The sequence below is a fragment of the Apteryx mantelli genome, chromosome 2 (genome assembly GCF_036417845.1).
Source record: "Apteryx mantelli isolate bAptMan1 chromosome 2, bAptMan1.hap1, whole genome shotgun sequence".
NCBI classification, from domain to species: domain Eukaryota; kingdom Metazoa; phylum Chordata; class Aves; order Apterygiformes; family Apterygidae; genus Apteryx; species Apteryx mantelli.
The window spans coordinates 76,987,079-77,001,043 of NC_089979.1; the positions used below are offsets into that span (position 1 = coordinate 76,987,079).

The 13,965-nt window shown below is 40.5% G+C and overlaps 1 protein-coding gene across 4 annotated transcripts in view; it reads left to right on the plus strand.

The window, feature by feature from the left end:
• Positions 1 to 13,965, plus strand: part of CARMIL1 (capping protein regulator and myosin 1 linker 1) — a 203,408-nt gene that overhangs the window by 136,538 nt on the left and 52,905 nt on the right. For all 4 annotated transcript variants that reach the window (XM_067290920.1, XM_067290921.1, XM_067290918.1 and 1 more), the window contains exons 21-24: positions 820 to 992; positions 3,540 to 3,608; positions 8,090 to 8,183; positions 12,675 to 12,773. In XM_067290920.1, coding sequence (XP_067147021.1) covers positions 820 to 992; positions 3,540 to 3,608; positions 8,090 to 8,183; positions 12,675 to 12,773 — 435 coding nt within the window. The remainder of the gene's footprint in view (positions 1 to 819; positions 993 to 3,539; positions 3,609 to 8,089; positions 8,184 to 12,674; positions 12,774 to 13,965) is intronic.

A 13,965-nucleotide genomic window follows, 5' to 3' on the forward strand; every position in this document is an offset into this window, starting at 1 on the left:
GGTCTGCACATGTTAATACAGGCATTTTAAAAATAAGTTTTCTTAAGGCTTTGGAGTATGTGTTGCAGGAGCCCCCCAAAAGTAGTTTCAGCTTAACATAGTATACAAAAAAAGATACATAAAGGTATTGCAATCACAGGTGTTAAATATCGCTGTGAATAGTATCCATTGTCTTACTCATGTTAATGGATAATTCTTCTTACCGCTTTTAATTTCAGACCTGCTACAGTTGTGTGTCTCTTCCCTCCCACATGTCCATGCCTTTAGTTGAAGGAACAGAAATGCAAAATCACTCCTTAAAGCTGAAGTAGCAATAGTAAAACAATTTAAAGGAATTCTCTGTGTTTTAACAATGTCTTGGATCCTAACTTACCCCGTGAAAACATTCTCAGTTTGAGAGAAGTAGGTACCAGACCATATTTTTATTTCTCCCTGACAGCGAAGCATGCTGGTTAAGCAAAACTCACTGGATGATAGAAGTTGTCTTGTGAAGCTGATTGTTGCTATCTTGCCTCTTTACAAGTTTCTGCTGTACTCAGTACTTAGCCTCATACGGCAAATGGGAGATACTGATACTTAAAAATGTTTTTTTCAAGGTTGCAACTTAGTCTGTGTGTGTCTTTGACACCTGTGCTGTAAAATGTTGCCTACTGTTCTAATTTATCATGTGCTATAACATCCGCAGCAAACCAATTTAACTCTTACATTGCACAGTGTTCTCTCTGAGAGTTTTGGGAGTTTGTAACTTCTTTCTGTTGATGTATGAGAAATGAATACATTATCAGTTGCTGTTATTGGTGCCTTTTCTATGCTCCACAGCCTCTACAGTCATTGTCCCTCGCAGATTCCAAGCTGAAGACCGAGGTCACCATCATTATTAATGCTTTGGGCAGCAATACGTCTCTTACAAAAGTGGATATTAGTGGAAATGCCATGGGAGATATGGGAGCGAAGATGCTAGCAAAAGCCCTACAGATAAACACGAAGCTCAGGTAAGGGGAACGTATTTGCAGGAAAAGTCATAATGGTTTAATAATACTGAAGTTTTTGGCTTACTCTGTCTGTTTCTCTTCAAGACCCCTGGTAGGAAAAGCCACCTTATAGTGTCTCTGTTTGCAAAGATTCTCTTTTTTACTTAAAAAAGCAAAACAAGGAAATTCTTTCTACAGAAACATCTCCAGAACTGAAACTGGTGGAAAATCGTTTGATTAATAGAGAATTCCATACTTTCATTGATTAATATAATGTGAGGTATTTGATTTGATCATCCACTTCAAAGTTAGGGAAGAGAGGCATGGTTTTGACAGAAGAATGGGCAGAGACGATTGCTTCCCTGTCTCCAAGGCAAAATCCAAATCCATTTTCATTCAGGCTCAGCTCTAGTAGGGTTTAAGCCTTCTTGCTTGTAGCGGCATCTCTTATATTTTTGAAGGGACAGTATCTTTCTGTTTTTGTTGTGACAAGAGTGCTCTAAATTTCATAGAATCATAGAAAAAAAATAGGTTGAAAGGGAGTCTGGAGGTCATCTAATCAACCTCCTGCTCAAAGCAGGGCCAACTTTAAAGTTAGATCAGGTTGCTCAGGGACTTGTCCAGCCAGGTTTTGAAGATCTCCAAGGACAGGGATTCCACAACCTCTCTGGGAAACCTGCCCCAACGCTTAGCTACTTTGTTCTGCACTCTCTTTTCTACTGAAAGCCTTTCTAGCAGAGAAAACTCTGGTACTTTGGTGGGAAACAAAAATAATTTGTTCTTTGTTTTCTGGAGCTTCACTTTGGAGGAAAACTAGGAGCATGTGGAAATTAGTACGAGTGGCAGCATTGATCATCCCTCCTTCAGTAGATCTGATGGACCTTGGTATCTCTCCTCTGCAACTTCATCCATCCACTACACTACTTCACTGTACTTTTTAGCAGTTAGCTGGCACTGATGGCTTGAGAGTATCACTTTTTTTCTATCTGGCATGTGATTAGGAAATGGTAAACCTTCAGTCAGCATGGATCTGGATGTGCACCTCCAAATATGTCCCCATCATCAGGAAGACTAATTCTTACTCCTCCTTTTGTCAGGCTGTGCAGATGAACCTTCCACAGTGCATTTTCTCTGTGAAGAGACCATTATGTGTTTGGTCTCCAGTGACTCGTTCCCCAGAGGATAAGAAATTCCAAAGAAGTGTCTTGGCTATTTTGTACAGAAGCAGGGATCCTGGTGTTCGCTTTGCTATGCCCAAATGCTGAGGTAGTCACTGAAAATTGAAAATGTCAAGAAACACTAGAGAGGTGGCTTGGGTTTGTTGAATGTATTAACCCAAAATGACCACAGTACCTTAAGAAACAAAGGCCTGAAGATTTTCTGGTTGGTGGATTGAAATGTTCTGCAGTACTCTGAATGTCATGGCAGATAATCTGTGATGTGGTTGCAAAGTGAACAATGTAATGGTAACTGGCTGTGCTTCAAATGTTGTAAAATCATGCCCTGGTAGCAGTATAAGTGCTTTCCAATGACAAAAATGTTGAAAATTTTATTCCAGACACTTTTGTTCTTTGGAGAGTAGAGTCTCCATCCTTCTCTTCCCTATCTTTATCTTGCATCTAAAAAAACAAAGGGATAGTTCTGCGACAGCAGAAGGGTGTCGCTATCTGTGAAACCCTGTCCTCTGTCCTTTTATTTGCAATGCCAAAAGTCTTTGTTTATTTTTGTCCTTTTTTTTTTTTTTTTTAAGAGCAGCTTTAACTCGTGCTCTTGCACAAGTAAGATTTATCTGTATGATTGCATCTTCTGACTACTAATGAGATCTTTGTGCGTTCACAAACTGCCAGGCAGTATGTTTGAGTGGCACTGGGGGGAGGGAGAGACTTGATCACTCTTATCACAATTGTATATTCAAGAGTTGCAATTTATGCACCTAGCCTAACAGCTTATATTGGCAGCTAGTTACGTTGCATGTGGAAACATAGGAACTGTGTGATGAACTGATACAGGATTGAATATAAAATAGCCTGAAAAATTTGGCCACCAATTAATGTGAATTTTAAAATATTTCTTCTATAACAATCATGTAGCCTGTGTGGAACAGAGATTGACTGGTTAGTGCAGTTTTCTTTTTTTTCAGTATGGGCTTGCAAAGCAGGCAGTTGAACTTTGTTTTGATGCTATTCCTGGAAAGAGCTGATAATTTGGATTTAAAATTTTATCTCCAAATCTTTCTATTAACTGTATTTTAGAAATGTTTGATATTAATGCAATGCATTTTATATTTTGATACTAATAATGGAAATTATAGTACAAAGTCCTCTTGAAAGGAAGATAAACTGAATTTTGTAGTCTCTTTGTCCTTAACTTTTGCTATTCTAAGATATTAGCAAACTAACTAAAGACAGGGTTTTAACTAACTAAAGACAGGGTTTTAAAATATTGCCTTCTGCTATACATATGCATATTTGGACGTATAACACAGTGTTACTTTAAAGTACAAAGTTTTATTATAGATCTGTTTGGATCATCTGTGGTTCTTGTTTAACTTTTTTTTTTTTTCCTCAGAACTGTAATATGGGATAAGAATAACATCACTGCACAGGGCTTCCAGGACATAGCTGTGGCACTGGAAAAGTAAGTTCTCAAGCAACTGAATGACAGATGAAAAAGGAGGCCAAAGTCTTAGATCCTGAAAGATCTGAGCATGTGCAATTCTCCCTGCAGTCAGTGTAATTTGAAGATGCTGAACGCGTCTCAATTTTAAGCATCAGGGTAATGTAAAATAAAATTTATGGCTTCACATTTAACTCAAAGGGATGAGAAAGGTCTCTGTGGCTCTTTCATCCATACTCTGCTGTCAGCACTCAGGCCACTGAGTTCTGCTGCTGGCGCTAAAATTCTGAATCTGAGAATGTTTTCCTCCCTTTTTTTTCTCTTGTGTTGATAGAGCATGCAGAAATTCTGTTCTAGTCAATGAAAGAAGCTGTATGCAGTAACAGAAAATTACTAAAGTATGCCTTAGTGGTCTGATTTTTTTTTTTTCTTTTCCTTAGCAAGTTGAAACTAATAGTGACGGTCTCAGGAACTGCAGTTGTTCATCATAATCTCTGTGGTTTGAGTCGTTTTGCTTCACTGAACTCACAGTTGCAGCAGTTACCCGTGATAGATGCTAAATGACTTTGATCTCTCTCCATCTCCATCACAATTCTCTATATTTGATGATTACTTTTCTTAAGAGGGAAAAATTGCAGATTTAAATTAAGCAGCAGTTGTAGTTGTTTCACAGCATTAAATCCCTCAGACAGGAGCAAAGTGCCTCCTCTGAAGGTGAAGGTAATGCACAATTGCTGGTTTCTAGACGAGATGTCTTACAAAACCGTATAGCTGCTTAGGGTAGCATCCTAACCCTTGGAAAGATCATAATTCTAGAGTTTATCAACCAGCATTGCATTACTGGTATAGAAGTTATTTGTTTCATGAAACTGTTGTTTATATGCTTTGTTTCAAAATCAATTCAGTTGCACTGATGAGGGAAATCATGTAAATGATGTATAATTAAGCAAATCATCTTGGAGTGAATCCACTGATAGTAGTGGTCTACTGATAGTAGACATTTCTCTTTTATAGAGCAACAGCATGTATGTTTATGAGTCTGGCAGAAAAATATATACGCTATTTTCTGCTTAGCATCAACTCTACTTTTATCTGAGCATTTCAGAAGAGAAGTAAATAGAAAGGCAGGGACTATCTTAAGCCAAGTGCAGATCATCTAAGCAGAAAAAAGGAAATGCTAGTGACAATTTTGTCATATTGTTGCAGTGATGTCTTATTCATTTAGCTTGGAAGTTGAGGTCATTTTCTGTCTTTTTTTAACATGTTAAAACCATTAAAACCATTGATAATATCACAATGTAAGCCTTGAGCAAAGGTTTAAACTTGCAAGCCTGGGATTGTCAATATTGCCTGAAAAAAATTAGCCTTCAAACAATCCATCTCAAAGACATACTGAGAACATCCTTCACCATATGTTTTCTAGAAATACATGATACCATCAATTTTTCTGTAGGAAAGAATTGCTGCTCTGAGTGGAATGAAATATACTGAAGGAGCTTGGTACGTGGAAGGGTGGATTGGGTGGGTGTTTTGTTTTTTGTTTTTAAGGAAAAATTTGATAGTCATATATTAAACCACAAAAAAGAAGAAAGACAGGTTTTCATAGTGTGACAAGGCTAGCTGTGGAGCTTTGGGAGGAATTGTAAGGAAACTTTAAAACATGCTGAAGTAATTTGAATGTTGCTTTTCCCCCCTCCTCCGAGCTTTTCTTCATCTGTTTAAGGTTGCATGAAAATGTTATTCCTGCAATGGAATTCCACAAGCTTCGCTGTTAACAGAGTTGCCACAAGTGTATCCCAGCCAACAGACATGAAATGTTAGGACAAATTTGTATAGACTTCTGTAAAGGTGTTGATTCAGGAGAGTATCTGAGCACACTGTGCATCTGTTCAGCCTAGCCATGAAACATGGATTTATATGTCGTTAATTTTGATGCAGAAATAAGTATGTGCTTGTGTGTTTTGCAGTCTAGAGCCCACTTTATCATATAACTGCACTGTATTGTCCCCTATTTATTTCTAAAAGACTTTTTCTATATGGACTGACTGGAGAAATAGCTCAGCTTCTAAAATCTGGTGCAAAATGCTGGGATTTATTGGAGAGCTAAGAATCCTTGCTTTTCAATGATATCAAAGTCACATATCTAAGCCTGCAAAATAAGTAGTCTTATTCCTGATTTAACAAAATTAGGCAATATAAACATCATTCTGCAGCTCTGAGTCTAAATCATGAATGGAGCAAAAGTTACTGCAGGAGAAGTAGCATGTGGTGAAATTTAAGACTATTGTCACACATGTTGTATGCAAACAGAGAGATGGGAAGGTTTTTGAAACATCCTTTCTGGTTTCTGAGTGCCTCTCTTTGAAATCCAACGTTCTTTTAATATAGGTATTTTGCTGAGAGTATAAATGAGTGTTGTAAACACCATTGGATTATTGAGTTGGTAGGGAAATGCATTCTATTACAAGAGAGAAATGGAGGCTTAAGAAACAAAATAAGGAGAATGGAGGATTATTTTAGACTTCAAAGAAAACTGAGAAAAGTCAAAGTGTGAGGTTAAATGTTGCTCTGATGATCAAAGATGCAAGCAAGCTTGAAATTCTTGTTTTTTTTCCCCAAGAGGTGGTTAATTCTTAGATGAAGTAAACTAGAATTGCATTATGATGCTGTCCCTCTGGAAGGAAACCTATTATAGAGCCTTCGTTAGGGTTGTAGTCTTTTAAAGTTCTACCCTTGTGACTGTGTGCCCATGAAGTCTTGTGTTTCCCCTTTCCTGTGTGTGTGTGTGTGTGTGTGTGTGTGTGTGTGTGTGTCAGAAGGGGAATACTTTTTCTTTGACTAAATTAAATTTAGCCTATAATTACTAGCATGACAGCTAGATATTACAGAATTCACTGAATGTGATGTATTAAATGTCAAACAACTGCAGAGATCTTTGGAAATCTGTCTTTGTTTCTTTTTAAATAAATGTATACCCTGCCTACCAGTTAGTACCCAGGCAATCAGCAAATTCGGTAATCATTATCTGTCTTTGAACTCAGTATCTTTGACATTTGAAAATAGCCCCCATGTTGGTGGACGGCCAATTATTCACTGTTTTACAGTACACGAGGACACATAAGAGTTTCTGTATAGTAGGGACAGTTCTTTTGAAGGACAAGACAGCTAGAAAGAAAAGTTAATTTTTCAGCTATGCTGCAGTAGGCAGTTGTATGCTGTGGAAGGATGGGGACCTTGCTGACTGTGCAGGCCTGCACAAGTAACTGCCTGCCACCGACAGCTATACATCAACATTTTTACATTTGGGAAGAAAAGCAAAAGCCTTGCACGAGCATGTAATGTAAAATGTTGGGTAGTATCAGTGAGGAATCAGTGTGTTTGGCATTTCAAAAGACTGCACACCTTCAGAGAGTAATATTTCATGTGGCGAAGCATTTGATGAAATAGGCAGTGAAAGAAAGTTGGAGTTTCACAGTACTTAAAGTGTCTACTGTTAGTGCATTTGATGAGAGATGGGTCCAGTGAACTCAATGGACTTGACTCAGTTGAAACTGTCAACTTTTAAGTGTTCAAAAATACTGGGTTCTAAATATATTTATGAAGCTCTAGATAGTATAGAAACAGACCTTTAGTGGGGTGTTTGTAGACAACCAGAGGAGGAGATGATGTGTGCAGAAAATTATGGCTAATTGAAAATATGAAAAAAAATTTCCTTTGCAGTTTTTAAGAGTTTCCTGCTCTTTTTGCTCACATCTATACAAATCAGAAAGTGTGTGGATATACCATAGCATACAGTATTTTTCGTTTTAACTGTGTGTCATGCTAACCAAGTTATGTCCTCAGAGTTTGAAGGCAATTTTGACTTGAGACAAAATCCTGTCTTTATTCTCATATCGCAGCAGGTGGACGTAGCTATGGAAATATTTTGCAAACAAATAAGTAAGATGCAGGGAGCAATTGTTTCCATAAAGCAGCGTGGAGATATGCTTGTTTGGTCAGCTTCTATTAAGAATTCAGCAAGTGTCTTGAAATTGTTTTATACACAAGAAAGTATTAAATACTAAATTTTCAAAACTACGTCTCTTGGTCACTGTCTATATGTTACTGAATATTTCCATTTAGACTTAGATCTGATAGAATTGCCAGCAGGCACTGAGAATTCCTAGTCTGTGTGATATAGGCAAAACTAATCTAACCTTGTGGGCAAAGGCACAGAGGACAGTTAAGTGTTAAATTGAAAGCCACTGAGCATTGGCTATTTAACTGCATTTTGTGCTTTTTAAAATGTCCGCCTGTATCTAGTGGCAAAGAAGAGTTAGATGCCAAAAGGAGCATGCATGCCTCCAGTTAGTCCACGTAAAAATGTAGAAGATACATTCTTAGATTATGTTTTACAAACAGACAAGATAAATCTTCTCTCTTTTCTAGTTTATTCTTCATAATGAGATACAGTAAATTAACTTAACTTTTACTATTAAAAACCTTTTTTTATTTTTCTTTAGGAATTATACTTTGAGATTCATGCCTATACCTATGAATGATGCTTCCCAAGCACTCAAAACAAACCCTGAGAAAACAGAAGAGGCACTGCAAAAGGTATTGCATATACAACCTGTGTACAGAAATAAAAACAATCAAAAAAAGTAGTAATTTTAAGTGGTTGTGACTTCATGCTTGGCTGAGTAAGAATTTTTGGCCAGCTGTGTTGGTTTTTTGATTTGCATGGCATACATGTAGTAATCAAGTCCTGCAAGAGCAAGTAAAGCTTTTTATTCCAAAGAGTGGTTGCAGTGAAGGGTAATAGAATGCAATGGCTTAGTATCAAAAAGACATAACTAAACCAGTACAAGTTAGACCATGTATTTCTATATGTCCAGCTGTGGAAGTGAAGGTTAGAAACTGGCATGTTTGTGCATATGTGCTTGTGTGTATTTCTATGTGTACAGAATTATTGGTATGCATTTTTTCTGTTGTGGCATGGAGAGTGCAGTCAGTGCCGTACAAGACAAAAAGAATGCTTTTTAATTTGGAGGAGGATAAAAACCTTTACTGCCTGTGTTTTATACAAAATTCACACACTGTGTTGCCATAAATAACTGCACCAACATGTTCTTTTGGATGAAGATGGTGTGGACAGTATCTGTAGCTGTTCCACTTGCATGGATTATAGAACTCCTGAGTTTTAATACAGTAGACCATGCAAGCTCCAACTGAATCTCCTAGTCAATCAGAAAACATACAGTTCACAACTTTTAATGAGTAGTTTTCCTTCAGTCAGGGTAGGGGCATAGAAACCTTAAGTAGTTTTTACAGATAGCTGTGATTAAAAAGCAAATGTCTATGGTCCTTATTAGCAAAGAAATTTTCGGTAAATGATTCTCAAAGGGAAAAACAGAAGTAGTTAGCTCCTATTTCTTTGATGCAAGAAAATGATCTAAATTCTGCTTTAAAAAAATCTGAATCATGGGGGATGGTTATTTCTTGCATTTTGTCTAATATAACTGTAGGTAGATTCATATCTGGAATTATAAATGCATCTCTCTGAAAAATATTGTGAAGCTTCTGGCCACGGGACTTAAATTCTACATGTTAATTAGGCATTATGTACAACAAGCATTTTCTTTTATTCATTTAAAAGTTGCTAAAGAATGTGCTTGGCCCTGTGTTTGTTTTAACTTGTACTGTTCAGGCTTTCTTTACGCGACATAATGAAGTTGTGTATCATGTCCACCCACAAATGGTGAAAGTCTGTGGAGCGGTGCAGAGAAGGCAGCTAATTCCATGCACACACAAACATCCGCCCACACTAATTTTGAGGGGGGGAGCCTGGTGCAGGGTCATGTGAGCTGACTGAGAGGGACAGAAGAGCCCATAAGCTTCAGTGCACCACAGCTTGAACACAACCAGAGTGCTTTTGGCCTTGGTCCAGCATCAGCTGGACCTACTGGCTAAACTCCCCAGCTGTAGTATCTCCACAGCACTTCACTTCCAGTGTGGACAAACTGGACAAACCCTGCATTCCTGTCGAAAGCTGAACATGGGGCTCTTAACTGCTGATCTGGGTTAAGAGGTTACTGCCAGACCTTATTAGTCTCTGCCTCACACCCTGCTGGCTACTGCACCCCTCTTTTCCCCTCTCTTCCCTTCAGACCAGATCCATGACCGTGGATGGACCTTAAATAGTTTGCTAGTCAGGGTTTTTGACTTTACTTCGTTTGACAGAACCAAGTAAGGGGATAACTATGTGCCATTAAGCTGGCAGATGATAGGTAGTAACAGTTGGTGACAGTAATGGTGGGCTGTGACCAGCAGCTGAGGGTAGGAATCACAGAATCACAGAATCGCTGAGGTTGGAAGGGACCTCTGGAGATCATCTAGTCCAACCCCCCTGCTCAAGCAGGGTCACCTAGAGCACATTGCACAGGATTGCATCCAGGCGGGTTTTGAATATCTCCAGAGAAGGAGACTCCACCACCTCTCTGGGCAACCTGTTCCAGTGCTCTGTCACCCTCACAGTGAAGAAGTTTTTCCTCATGTTCAGATGGAAGTGTCTGTGTTTCAGTTTGTGCCCGTTGCCTCGTGTCCTGTCACTGGGCACCACTGAAAAGAGTCTGGTCCCATCCTCTCGACACCCTCCCTTCAGATAGTTGTACACATTGATAAGATCTCCTCTCAGCCTTCTCTTCTCCAAGCTGAACAGGCCCAGCTCTCTCAGCCTTTCCTCATAAGAGAGATGCTCCAGTCCCTTAATCATCTTAGTGGCCCTTCGCTGGACTCACTCCGGTAGCTCCATGTCTCTCTTGTACTGGGGGGCCCAGAACTGGACGCAGTACTCCAGATGTGGCCTCACCAGGGCTGAGTAGAGGGGGAGAATAACCTCCCTCGACCTGCTGGCAACACTCTTCCTGATGCAGCCCAGGATACCATTGGCCTTCTTGGCCACAAGGGCACATTGCTGCCTCATGCTTAACTTGGTGTCCACCAGCACTCCCAGGTCCTTCTCCGCAGAGCTGCTTTCCAGCAGGTCAACCCCCAGGCTGTACTGGTGCATGGGGTTATTCCTCCCTAGGTGCAGGACCCTGCACTTCCCTTTGTTGAACTTCATGAGGTTCCTCTCTGCCCACCTCTCCAGCCTGTCCAAGTCTCTCTGAATGGCAGCACAGCCCTCTGGTGTATCGGCCACTCCTCCCAGTTTTGTATCGTCAGCAAACTTGCTGAGGGTGCCCTCTGTGCCTTCATCCAGGTCATTGATGAAGAAGTTGAACAAGACTGGACCCAGTACTGACCCCTGGGGGACACCGCTAGCTACAGGCCTCCAACTAGACTGTGCCACTGATCACAACTCTCTGAGCTCTGCCATTCAGCCAGTTCTCAATCCACCTCACTGTCCACTCATCCAGCCCACACTTCCTGAGCTTGTCTATGAGGATGTTATGGGAGACAGTGTCGAAAGCCTTGCTGAAGTCTAGGTAGACAACATCCACTGCTCTCCCCTCATCTACCCAGCCAGTCATTCCATCATAGAAGGCTATCAGATTGGTTAGGCATGATTTCCCCTTGGTGAAGCCATGCTGACTACTCCTGATCACCTTCTTTTCTTCCACATGCTTGGAGATGGCCTCCAGGATGAGCTGCTCCATCACCTTTCCAGGGATGGAGGTGAGGCTGACTGGCCTGTAGTTCCCTGGGTCCTCCTTCTTGCCCTTTTTGAAGACTGGAGTGACATTGGCTTTCTTCCAGTCCTCAGGCACCTCTCCTGTCCTCCATGACCTTTCAAAGATGATGGAGAGTGGCTTAGCAATAATGTCCGCCAGCTCCCTCAGTGCTCGTGGGTGCATCCCATCAGGTCCCATGGATTTGTGGATGTCAAGTTTGCTTAAATGATCTCTAACCCACTCCTCCTCCACCAAGGGAAAGTCTTCCTCTCTCCAGACTTTCTCTCTTGCCTCCAGGGTGTGGAGTTCCTGAGGGCTGGCCTGAGCAGTAAAGACTGAAGCAAAGAAGGCATTCAGTAACTCTGCCTTCTCTGTATCCTTCATCACCAGGGCACCCACCCCATTCAGCAAAGGGCCCACATTTTCCCTAGTCTTCCTCTTGCTACTGATGTATTTGAAGAAGCCCTTCTTGCTGTCCTTGACATCTCTAGCCAGATTTAATTCCAAACGGGCCTTAGCCTTCCTCGTTGCATCCCTGCATACTCTGACAACGTTCCTATATTCCTCCCAAGTGGCCTGTCCCCCTTTCCACTTTCTGTATACTTCCTTCTTCTGGTTGAGTTTTGCCAGGAGCTCCTTGCTCGTCCATGCAGGTCTCCTGCCTCCTTTGCTTGACTTCCTACTCATAGGGATGCACCGCTCTTGAGCCTGGAGGAGGTGATGTTTGAATATTAACCAGCTCTCTTGAACGCCCCTTCCTTCTAGGGCCCTCACCCATGGGATTCCTCCAAGTAGGTCCCTGAAGAGGCCCAAGTTTGCTCTCCTGAAGTCCAGGGTTGCGATCCTACTTGGTGCCCTGCTGCCTCCTCGCAGTATACTGAACTCCACTTGTCCCTGAACAGCATTCGCATATTGTTTATCCCATAATGACTTGAGAATTGAGGTTCCTATGCTAGGGATTTGGGGAAATTTTACTCCTCTCAAGTCCATGCTGCCATTTAAGTCCATCTCTTTGCAGTGATCTGAGTGAGTCAAAAAGAAATGAATACAGCTGTTGCTGATTTCTCATGTCTCCACATCATGGTCTCTACAGCAACACTTTAAAAATAGATTCCCTTTAGATAATTCTCAAATGTGGATCTACTCCTTTGTCAACATAACTTACTTAATTGTTCAAAAGAGAAGACTAATTCAGAAAGCACTGGCAAAAGCACAGTGTTTAAATGTGTTTCACTAGTCAGTGAATGAATGAATGAACATTCGCCAGTGTTTATCAAGCATTGAGACACATAGAATAAGGTTTGCAGATAACAAGCAAAAGTAAGGCAGTTATTTCTCCCAGCCTCTGTTTCTGATACAGTGGCAATATCGAAAGCAAATGACAATGTGGAAAGTCAAATCAGTTTCCTAATCTGATTTTTGTTTTTTTTAGATAGAAAACTACTTGCTTCGTAATCACGAGACCAGAAAGTACCTGCAGGAGCAGGCGTACCGGCTGCAGCAAGGCATTGTCGCTAGCACCACCCAGCAGGTGAGAACCTTGTTCCATATGAGTAGTTCTTTGTTTTTATAATCTGGCTGGCAACAAAGTTTTCTTTCACTTGCAGCAGAGCAGCTTATAGCAGAATTTGCCTTGTGGGTGATACTTGGTTTACTGAAGAAATAATTAATATCAGTGTTAATTTTTTTTGGAAGAGGTAGATCTATGTATAACAGTCCAGCACTGTGCAGAGAAAAACTCAAGCTATCTCTGAGTAAACTGTCATAGGAACCATGAGCTCTTCTGTTCATTAGTGTTCAGGAGTCTGATATGAGAGCAGGCTCTTGTCAGTGTGACAAGCATCATCATAAGACTATGACACTTCTGATGTCTGAACCAGTTCCAGCATCTTTGCGTAGAATTGAAATGCCATGTAAACATGCCCTTAGATACCAGTAGCATAGCCTTGTAGGGTATGTCATCCTCTGTCTTACACCTTCAGAATTTCAGGTATAGGAATTTTACTTAGAGGGAAGGAGAAAAGGAAAGTAGAAGTCTTTTGTGTCATTTATGTTCTGGACAACTGAAAAAGCTCCTTGTCTAACACAGCCCAAAAGGCTGCTTGAAGCTGGGAAACTTTCCTGTTTTGTCTGCAGACTACACCATCAGCCAGGTTTGCTGAAATGTCACGTTTCCCCCCTGCCTTGGGAGGGCCACAGGAGTTTTCTGTGATAGCTCAGCATTGTCTTTATTCCAGTCCATTTCTTCCCAGTACACTTCAGGGCTGTTTTCAGCTCCAGTACACCATGGAAGCAGAGTGACAAAGGTGGAAAAAAACTTACCATAGTCTTTACTTTAAATTTGCTTCCACCTTTGTTTGCATCAGTTGTATTTCCACACAAATGGAAGACTCCAGCAATCAAGAGAGAAACACTGTTTTGCTCTTCAGCTGAGTTAGTAAAAATTCTGTCCTCTGCATTTTTTTGTGTATCTTAATTCACAGTGGCTTTTCTCTACCTCCATTATTAAAAGTTAATGGGACAGTATTTCATTACTAGGGCCTGAAAATACTTTTTAACTTCTCAACAGAGAAAATGGTACATGGAGATGTACTGGCATTAAAAACTGCCAGAACAGCATCACTTCATTTTATCCAAGTCATTCATCTGTTCCAATGCTACCTGTTTTTCTATGCTGATAATCTCCATTTGAATTAAGTTTAGATCTTTTTACGGCTTGGTGA